At 41.1% G+C, this 11,081-nt stretch overlaps 1 protein-coding gene across 1 annotated transcript; it reads right to left on the bottom strand.

Moving 5' to 3' along the window:
* Window positions 1-2,669: 2,669 nt before the first annotated feature.
* LOC117320673 (heparan sulfate 2-O-sulfotransferase 1-like) lies at window positions 2,670-8,074 on the bottom strand. Its single transcript, XM_033875189.1, has 2 exons — window positions 7,976-8,074; window positions 2,670-3,145 (listed from the first exon to the last, which is right to left on the bottom strand). The coding sequence occupies exons 1-2, from the start codon at window positions 8,072-8,074 to the stop codon at window positions 2,960-2,962; spliced, it is 285 nt and encodes a 94-aa protein (XP_033731080.1). The 3' UTR covers window positions 2,670-2,959.
* Between the last annotated feature and the right edge of the window lie 3,007 nt (window positions 8,075-11,081).

Below are 11,081 nucleotides of genomic sequence, written 5' to 3'. Positions count from 1 at the left end.
GGACTGTATGGGAATTTCTGGGAATATAAGGAACTGCAGGATGTGGTTGACATTAAGCTTCACTTGTTTCTAGGACTGTAAGGCCTAACAGGGACTACAGTGAGCTGCTGAGGATGAGGGTGACACTAGCTTCACTTGTTTCTGAGACTGTGGGAGACTAGCTGCCAGGGACTATACACAGGACCACTGATGATGTGGGTGACACTAGGCTCCGTTCCTCTCCTCAGATGATAATGTAATAATAATACTGCGAGATTTAATCACTGTTAGCAGCTGAACAATACCGATACAATCTTCTCCCATAATGGGGCAGTGTTTTCTTAAAAACATAAAACTCTTTACCAACATGATGTAAAGGATGTAACCTGTTTCGTTTTACTGGAACATCAAACAGAAGACAAAGGTAATATATGGCCTCTTCACACGCTAATACCATCATCATACCTATGGTACATCATGGTGGAGGGAAATTAAGTGAAAACTTACCAAATTCACTTAACAGCGATTCAGATGGTACAGACGAAAGGAAATAAATCACCCGAAGTCGTAAAATAAACCTAGCATGCACAAATACACTATCATCAACGTGTCAGTGTTTCCATTCCGTATCAAGTGAAGGGTTTTTATTTTCTGCCATTTTACTTCTATCACACTCACACAATGCAAAGTAAACATCACTAAATTGATTTTTCCTCCTCACAATGAAAAATATATTTTACCAGAAAAAATCTGAAACAGTGAATTTAGGAAAGTGGAAACTGAAATTAACAACAGGAAAGATGTGCTCTTTATTACCTTATAGAACAATACTACTTTGTGGTCCAGTAAAATTGTAATTTGACTTCAAATTAACAGCAACAAAATGTCTTAGAGACACAAATACAAAGAAACATGATCATTTAACATTATTCAAAGGGTCAACAAAAAGGATGCACCCAGAAAAAAAAATTTGGAGCAATAATTTGGATTTTTTTTGCTGACAGCGCATGGGGGACATTGACAGTGTATATGGGACACTGACAGCATATGTCGAACATTGACAACACATGTCGAACATTGACAGCACATTTGGGACATTTACAGCACATATGGGACACTCACAGCCAATGTGGGACACTGACAATGCATGTGGGACCCTGACGGCACATGTGGGACATTAACAACCATGTGCAACACTGACAGCACATGTGGGACACTGACACCACATATGGGACACTGAAAGTGCATGTGGGACACTTACAACATATGTGGGACACTGACAACATATGTGGGACATTATCACATGTGGGACACTGACAACATATGTGGGACACTGACAACACATGTGGGACACTGACAACATATGTGGGACAATGACAACACGTGGGACATTCACAGCGAATGTGGGATACTGACAGCACATTACGGACACTGACAATGCATGTGGGACACTGACAGCACGTGTGGGACACTGACGGCACATGTGGGACACTGACGGCACATGTGGGACACTGACGGCACATGTGGGACACTGACAGCACATGTGGGACACTGACAGCACATGTGGGACACTGACAGCACATGTGGGACACTGACAGCACATGTGGGACACTGACAGCACATGTGGGACACTGACAGCACTTTGGGACACTGCAAGCCATTACCTGCTGACTGTTTATTTACATTCAGTCAGCATGGAATTGATACATATGTACGACATGTACCAGCAAGTGTCAATATCACATTTCCAGGCAGTGACAGGGTAATTAGTGAAAGCAATTAATGTAAATTAGTTAGCAATGATCAATTACAGCTATATCTTTTATGTATACAGAGGACATTGAATGGTTTCCCATTGAATATAACATATATTTCACGAGTATGACAGAATATTAATATTTTTCACAACTGCAAAGAGTAAAAGATAGCAGTTCATTCTGACTTACAAGTCATGTATATCGCTCACATGGATATTGCAGTAATTATGGCAAACCACTCCACATTTCTACAGAAGAAGAAGGATTTCAAATAATCAATTAGATCTCCTCCCTATTAAAAAAAGGGGGCAGATTGAGCCCTTTTATACAAACTTGATTACCCTTCATCCAAACATGTCTCAGGTTATTGAGATAGACCAAATCCTTTAATGGCTGAAGAAGAAGAAGGATTTTAAAGGATTTGCTATATTTCCCTTATTGAGCCCTGTCCCCTCTGGCCCTTGTGGGCCAGACCCACCGTTTATAAAACATTGGTTCCCCTTCAGTAAAGGATGCTTCATACCAAACTAGGTCAAAATCCCCTTCAGTGAAGGATGCTTCATACCAAACTAGGTCAAAATCCATTATAATGTTCTTGATAACTAGTCCCAATTTATGTTGTTTATACATGTAAATTGGTCCCCTTTCATCCACTGACACTTTCGATCAATTATGGGCCAAATTCTTTTATTTTTTCTATAGAAGAAGGATTTTAAAGAATTTGCTATATTTTTCCTATTGGGCCACATCCCTCCAGCCAAAGAGAAGTCAGAGTCATAAATTATGAGAACTATGTTTCCCTTCACCCAATAATGTTTCAGACCAAATAATAACCAAATCCTTTTCATTACTACAGAAGGGTTTTTCAGAATTTGCTACATTTCCCCAATAAGGCTTGCCATTCAGACCCATAGCATATGCAAAATTGGTTCCCTTTAGCAAAGGATGCTTCAGACAAAATAGGTCAGAATTCATTCTTTCATGACAAGTAGCAATTTAAAGGAACGCCTCTGTTTCTGCTATTGGGCAATCCCTTAAAGGGTCACTATTTATGCAAAATTTGTTTTCCATCCATCCTCCAAGGATGCCTCTGACCAAATTTAGTCAAAATCCATTCAGTCATTCATGAAAAGTAGCAATTTAAATGAAAAATTGACAAATGACAGCAAGCCAACAGATGCCTCACCACAATATAAGCTGAACCACCCTTTGGACCAGGTGAGCTAATTACTGACCTGATCTGAGAGTGACAGGATGTGTGCGTTCTTTGTTGTGTTGACGTGAAGGACATGAAACTTGTTGCGTTTACAGAGATCATAGGCAATTCCAGCGAAAGAAGTACTTCCTGTTTTGGGGATTCGGTTGTAGATGAGGACTCCATCATCAAGTCCAGTGCCTGTCAGTTCCACCTACAAAAAGGTCAGGAAAAAGATTTACAAAATTGTATCATAGTAGAAACAAGGACATCTCTGGCAATACAAATCCCCTCGCCGTTCAACATTCACCAATACACAACAAAAGACACCAAAAATTACAATGCCCCTAAGAAAAAAGAGGCTTAGAGGGCCTGTTTCACCTGCCTGGATATTGCAGTGATTATAATAAAGGAGGCCAGACCAATCTTTATACATGTTGCTAAGACCATGCCAAGAACTGTCTAAAATGGTTGTTCTTTCTTCATGGTCACTCCCAGGTCAAAAGGTGGAAAAATGCATTTTTTTAAATATTGGGTGCTTTAAGAAATCCTCACAATGTAAATATAAGGAATGAGATTTATTCTTTCAACGTTCATGAGATCATAACACCATTGGCTTTCTGGACATATTTACCATGACATAACGTGATTCATGGAATATGTTTAGAAGCCAATGGTGTATAACCTCATGAATGTTGAAAATATAAATCTCATTCTTTAAATAACAAACTTCTACTGTTGAAATCTAAGATGGCCGCCTGTCGGCCATTTTGTTTACCTAATCACAATCAGAAGTGAATGGGCACAATTAGGGACCCAGGAGAACCTACATGTTTAGTTAGAGAAGTATCCTTCCAAGTTCCAGTAACTCTTAAGATAACAAGGATCGTTTATTGACAGACTTTGGACCAATGGCCCACAGAATGTATGGCAATTTGAATAGCCCACCATCTGATAATGGTGGGCTAAAACCTGCAGGGACATAGTCACCAGAGCTATCTCCTGAAACTTAAAAGTCAGCCGGTTGATCCCTGCCACCAATGATACCCATTTCATTTATTTATATATAATGTTCCTGAGAGGTCTAAATTAAACTAATTATTTATTCAAAATGAGTACAGCACAAGAGTTGATTTGACCTTGGAATGTTGCATACTTAATTATGTGTAACTATACATGTAAAGGTTAAGATTTCTCTATTAATTAGTAAGGAGACTATTTTAAATATTAAGTTTCATTTTCCCTTCTGAGCCCCACTCTGCTCACTCACTCACTCTGCTAATACAGGCTAGGAGAACTAAAACATTGAAGTTACAATTTCATTCAAAATTCCATCATCAAAGCTGATAAGGAATCATTGCTGTCTATGTTTCTGATCCAAAATACACACCAGACGAGGAAAAAGCTATAAAACACTGAGTGTCATGGGATAAATCTGTTGTCAGCTGAGCCAGTCTGATGGCTGAGAGAGTTTTCACAAATGACAGCAGCATTTGAGGCATCTGACAGTAATTTGTCAGGAGGTCAACAGGGGTCGTTTGGCAGTAAGAGTCTAGGGGTTCTGAGACTGTAAATCATACTTCCTGCTGGCTATGGGTACCAATTTTAGATATGCAATTTGCCAAAAGATATTGAGTTTTGTAAAATGGCCAACATAATTTGATCACCAGCAGAACAAAACAGCGGTGTCTACATAAACTACTTCACCTCTCTGCCAGCTACACATCTATCCTCTTATATCAGAATTCAATCGCTCCACAGCAAAATATATTCCCGAATGAATATTCCAATCCCTGTAAGGTCAGGCAGGCAATTTTGCATGGTATATACTATTTTGAGAAATGCCTTCAATCGGTAGCCTGTCTCGAGTTAACTTTGACACTGTGATGAATTAATTAAAATCGGTTGATGGGCGCATTAGATATTTTATACACAATCTTTTGATTTCAAAAGTGGTCCAGCCTGACCTTTAACGATATTTTAACTTGAAAGATGAGTATTCAATTCTAATAAACTCCATATCTATCATATCTACAAGATACTGCCCCTATATATAATATGTGATCTGTTCAAATTGTACTGGAATCACCTGCTTAGTCATCTTTTATTATGATTGATAATTTCAATATCATTTTTGAATTGAAAATGAAATGTTTAAATATGTATAACAAAATGAACATCATCTAAAAACATAAAGGTGATAATGATATTGATTTTAAGACCTTTTTGTTAACTTGTGCAATGACCTTTAAAGTAAAGGGTTGATTTTGACACGACGAGATATTTTATCCATTGCTAGTTGCTGACACTGGTTTTTATAGCAGAGAAGTTTTTTTTTACATTTTATATCTTAGAGAAATCCTCACAAAAAATCTGAAATGCACAAATACACAAACAAAAGCATACGGCTCCCTTCACCAAGATAACTAAATCAATTTTAGCTTGCAATATGGAACCAGTAGAAATAAACTCATTTGAAGGCCATGAAAAAACTAATAAATCTGCAATATAATCCTTCACACAGAGTACCTCAATGGCCTGGTCGCTCATAAAACAGCCTTATGTGTGGTGTGGACCAGTGGGTCATGCAATGTAACACACCATACAAGATATTTAGAGATAGCTTTTCTCATCACGCGATGTACACTGTGAGATTCCACAGTAATCACCTTATAGTTAGTGGTTTAGACTCACCTGGTTGTTATATTAATTAGTGGCTGTAGACTGTGAGATACCACGGTACTCACCTGGTCGTTAGTGGCTGTAGACTGTGAGATGCCACAGTACTCACCTGGTCATTAGTGGCCCTGGACTGTGAGATACCACAGTACTCACCTGGTCGTTAGTGGCTGTAGACTGTGAGATGCCACAGTACTCACCTGGTCGTTAGTGGCTGTAGACTGTGAGATGCCACAGTTCGGTTTGGTTTATTTTGTTTAACTTCCTATTAACAGCCAGGGGTATTTAAGGACGTGCCAGGTTTGGAGGTGGAGGAAAGCCGGAGTACCCGGAGAAAAATCACCGGCCTACGGTCAGTACCTGGCAACTGCCCCACGTAGGTTTCGAACTCGCAACCCAGAGGTGGAGGGCTAGTGATAAAGTATCGGGACACCTTAACCACTCGGCCACCGCGGCCCCTCAGTACTTACCTGGCCGTTAGTGGCTGTAGACTGTGAGATGCCACAGTAGTCACCTGGTCGTTAGTGGCTGTAGACTGTGAGATGCCATAGTACTCACCTGGTCGTTAGTGGCTGTAGACTGTGAGATGCCACAGTACTCACCTGGTCGTTAGTGGCTGTAGACTGAGATACCACCGTACTCATCTGGTCGTTAGTGGCTGTAGACTGAGATACCACAGTACTCACCTGGTCGTTAGTGGCTGTAGACTGTGAGATGCCACCGTACTCACCTGGTCGTTAGTGGCTGTAGACTGAGATACCACAGTACTCACCTGGTCGTTAGTGGCTGTAGACTGCGGGATACTACAGTACTCACCTGGTCGTTAGTGGCCCTGGACTGTGAGATACCACAGTACTCACCTGGTCGTTAGTGGCCCTGGACTGTGAGATGCCACAGTACTCACCTGGTCGTTAGTGGCTGTAGACTGTGAGATGCCACAGTACTCACCTGGTCGTTAGTGGCCCTGGACTGTGAGATGCCACAGTACTCACCTGGTCGTTAGTGGCCCTGGACTGTGAGATACCACAGTACTCACCTGGTCGTTAGTGGCTGTAGACTGCGAGATACCACGTTACTCATCTGTATATTTTTGGCTATAGATTTTGAGATATCCTGTTAGCACTCACCTACTTGTGGCTGTGATATCTCCCATTAATACTCACCTATCTCCCATTAATACTCACCTGACCACTTGTGGCTGTGATATCTTCCATTAATACTCACCTGACCATTTGTGGCTGTGATATCTCTTATTAATACTCACCTGACCATTTGTGGCTGTGATATCTCCCATTAATACTCACCTGACCATTTGTGGCTGTGATATCTCTTATTAATACTCACCTGACCATTTGTGGCTGTGATATCTCCCATTAATACTCACCTGACCATTTGTGGCTGTGATATCTCCCATTAATACTCACCTGACCACTTGTGGCTGTGATATCTCTCATTAATACTCACCTGACCACTTGTGGCTGTGATATCTCCCATTAATACTCACCTGACCATTTGTGGCTGTGATATCTCCCATTAATACTCACCTGACCATTTGTGGCTGTGATATCTCTTATTAATACTCACCTGACCATTTGTGGCTGTGATATCTCCCATTAATACTCACCTGACCATTTGTGGCTGTGATATCTCTTATTAATACTCACCTGACCATTTGTGGCTGTGATATCTCCCATTAATACTCACCTGACCATTTGTGGCTGTGATATCTCCCATTAATACTCACCTGACCACTTGTGGCTGTGATATCTCTCATTAATACTCACCTGACCACTTGTGGCTGTGATAGCTCTCATTAATACTCACCTGACCATTTGTGGCTGTGATATCTCTTATTAATACTCACCTGACCATTTGTGGCTGTGATATCTCTTATTAATACTCACCTGACCATTTGTGGCTGTGATATCTCCCATTAATACTCACCTGACCATTTGTGGCTGTGATATCTCCCATTAATACTCACCTGACCACTTGTGGCTGTGATATCTCTCATTAATACTCACCTGACCACTTGTGGCTGTGATAGCTCTCATTAATACTCACCTGATCATTTGTGGATGTGATATCTCCCATTAATACTCACCTGACCACTTGTGGCTGTGATATCTCTCATTAATACTCACCTGACCACTTGTGGCTGTGATATCTCTCATTAATACTCACCTGACCACTTGTGGCTGTGATATCTCCCATTAATACTCACCTATCTCCCATTAATACTCACCTGACCACTTGTGGCTGTGATAGCTCTCATTTGTACTCACCTGGTTATTTGTGACTGTGATCTCTCTCATTTGTACTCACCTGGTCATTTGTGGCTGTGATCTCTCTTATTTGTACTCACCTGGTCATTTGCAGCCGCTAGGTGTCGGGGGTGACCCACGCCTACATGGTTATTCTGGAGTTTGGCAACAGCAGTTTCTGGAAAAGATATAAAATCCATTAAATTCTAGTGATATTTCAACAGTAAAAAGATTCAATATTGTGGTGATGTCTGGGTTAAATATGTCTGTTCTCTCTGTTTATCACTATCCCCTCTACATCCTGCAAGTCCCCAAAGTCTCCTTTAAAAAGATTATACTATTGATATAACCTAACAGGTTTCCATCATTATTTGATTTACTTGTACTTTGTGAAATAATTTACAGAGTGCACACAAGCAACAGAATCTGGAGAACTTGTGACTGTTAGAGAATGTGTGACTGTTAGAGAGTGTGTGTTACTGTTAGAGAGTGTGTGTCACTGTTAGAGAGTGTATGTCACTGTTAGAGAGTGTGTGTCACTGTTAGAGAGAGTGTGTCACTATTAGAGCGTGTGTGTCACTGTTAGAGAGTGTGTCATTGTTAGAGAGAGTGTGTCACTGTTAGAGAGTGTCACTGTTAGAGAGTTTGTGTCACTGTTAGAAAGTGTGTCAATGTTAGAGAGTGTGTCACTGTTACTTAGAGAGTGTGTCACTGTTAGAGAGTGTGTGTCACTGTTAGAGAGTGTGTCACTGTTACTTAGAGAGTGTGTCACTGTTAGAGAGTGTGTCACTGTTAGAGAGTGTGTCACTGTTAGAGAGTGTGTGTCACTGTCAGAGTGTGTGTGTGTCACTGTTAGAGAGTGTGTGTCACTGTTAGAGAGAGTGTGTCACTGTTAGAATGTCACTGTTAGAGAGTGTGTGTCACTGTTAGAGAGTGTCACTATTAGAGAGTGTATGTCACTGTTAGAGAGTGTGTGTCACTGTTAGAAAGTGTATCACTGTTAGAGAGTGTATGTCACTGTTAGAGAGTGTATTTCACTGTTAGAGTGTGTCAGTGTTAGAGAGTGTGTGTGTCACTGTTAGAGAGTGTGTGTCACTGTTAGAGAGTGTGTGTGTCACTGTAAGAGAGTGTGTGTCACTGTTAGAGAGTGTGTGTGTCACTGTTAGAGAGTGTCACTGTTAGAGAGTTTGTGTCACTGTTAGAAAGTGTGTCACTGTTAGAGAGTGTGTCACTGTTACTTAGAGAGTGTGTCACTGCTAGAGAGTGTGTCACTGTTAGAGAGTGTGTCACTGTTAGAGAGTGTGTGTCACTGTTAGAGTGTGTGTGTGTCACTGTTAGAGAGTGTGTGTCACTGTTAGAGAGAGTGTGTCACTGTTAGAATGTCACTGTTAGAGAGTGTGTCACTGTTAGAGAGTGTCACTATTAGAGAGTGTATGTCACTGTTAGAGAGTGTGTGTCACTGTTAGAGAGTGTGTCACTGTTAGAGAGTGTATGTCACTGTTAGAGAGTGTATGTCACTGTTAGAGAGTGTATGTCACTGTTAGAGAGTGTGTCACTGTTAGAGTGTGTCAGTGTTAGAGAGTGTGTGTGTCTGTTAGAGAGTGTGTGTCACTTTTAGAGAGTGTGTGTGTCACTGTTAGAGAGTGTGTCACTGTAAGAGAGAGTGTGTCACTGTTAGAGAGTGTCACTGTTAGAGAGTGTATGTCACTGTTAGAGAGTGTGTCAATGTTAGAGAGTGTGTCACTATTAGAGAGTGTGTCACTGTTAGAGAGTGTGTGTCACTGTTAGAGAGTGTGTCACTGTTAGAGTATGTGTGTCACTATTAAAGAGTGTGTCACTGTTAGAGTGTGTGTCACTGTTAGAGAGTGTGTCACTGTTAGAGAGTGTGTGTCACTGTTAGAGAGTGTGTGTCACTGTTAGAGAGTGTGTCACTGTTAGAGTGTGTGTGTCACTGTTAGAGAGTGTGTGTCACTGTTAGAGAGTGTGTCACTGTTAGAGATTGTTTGTCACTGTTAGAGAGTGTGTCACTGTAAGAGAATGTGTGTCACTGTTAGAGAGTGTGTCACTATTAGAGAGTGTGTGTCACTGATAGAGAGTGTGTGTCACTGTTAGAGAGTGTGTCACTGTTACTTAGAGAGTGTGTCACTGTTAAAAGTGTGTCACTGTTAGAGAGTGTGTCACTGTAAGAGAGCGTGTGTCACTGTTAGAGAGAGTGTGTCACTGTTAGAGAGTGTGTCACTGTTAGTGTGTGTCACTGTTAGAGAGTGTGTGTCACTGTTAGAGTGTGTGTCACTGTTAGAGAGTGTGTCACTGTTACTTAGAGAGTGTGTCACTGTTAGAGAGTGTGTCACTGTTAGAGAGTGTGTGTCACTGTTAGAGAGTGTGTGTCACTGTTAGAGAGTGTGTCACTGTTAGAGAGAGTGTGTCACTGTTAGAATGTCACTGTTAGAGAGTGTGTGTCACTGTTAGAGAGTGTGTGTCACTGTTAGAGAGTGTGTCACTGTTAGAGAGAGTGTGTCACTGTTAGAATGTCACTGTTAGAGAGTGTGTGTCACTGTTAGAGAGTGTCACTATTAGAGAGTGTATGTCACTGTTAGAGAGTGTGTGTCACTGTTAGAGAGTGTGTCACTGTTAGAGAGTGTATGTCACTGTTAGAGAGTGTATGTCACTGTTAGAGAGTGTGTCACTGTTAGAGTGTGTCACTGTTAGAGAGTGTGTCACTGTTAGAGAGTGTGTGTCACTGTTAGAGTGTGTGTGTGTCACTGTTAGAGAGAGTGTGTCACTGTTAGAATGTCACTGTTAGAGAGTGTGGGTCACTGTTAGAGAGTGTCACTATTAGAGAGTGTATGTCACTGTTAGAGAGTGTGTGTCACTGTTAGAGAGTGTGTCACTGTTAGAGAGTGTGTCAGTGTTAGAGAGTGTGTCACTGTTAGAGAGTGTGTCACTGTTAGAGTGTGTCACTGTTAGAGAGTGTGTGTGTCTGTTAGAGAGTGTGTGTCACTGTTAGAGAGTGTGTGTGTCACTGTTAGAGAGTGTGTCACTGTAAGAGAGAGTGTGTCACTGTTAGAGTGTCACTGTTAGAGAGTGTATGTCACTGTTAGAGAGTGTGTCAATGTTAGAGAGTGTGTCGCTATTAGAGAGTGTGTCACTGTTAGAGAGTGTGTGTCACTGTTAGAGAGTGTGTGTCACTGTTAGAGAGTGTGTGTC

The sequence above is a fragment of the Pecten maximus genome, unplaced genomic scaffold (assembly GCF_902652985.1).
Source record: "Pecten maximus unplaced genomic scaffold, xPecMax1.1, whole genome shotgun sequence".
NCBI lineage: Eukaryota > Metazoa > Mollusca > Bivalvia > Pectinida > Pectinidae > Pecten > Pecten maximus.
This window is presented reverse-complemented; position numbering and strand designations above follow the sequence as displayed.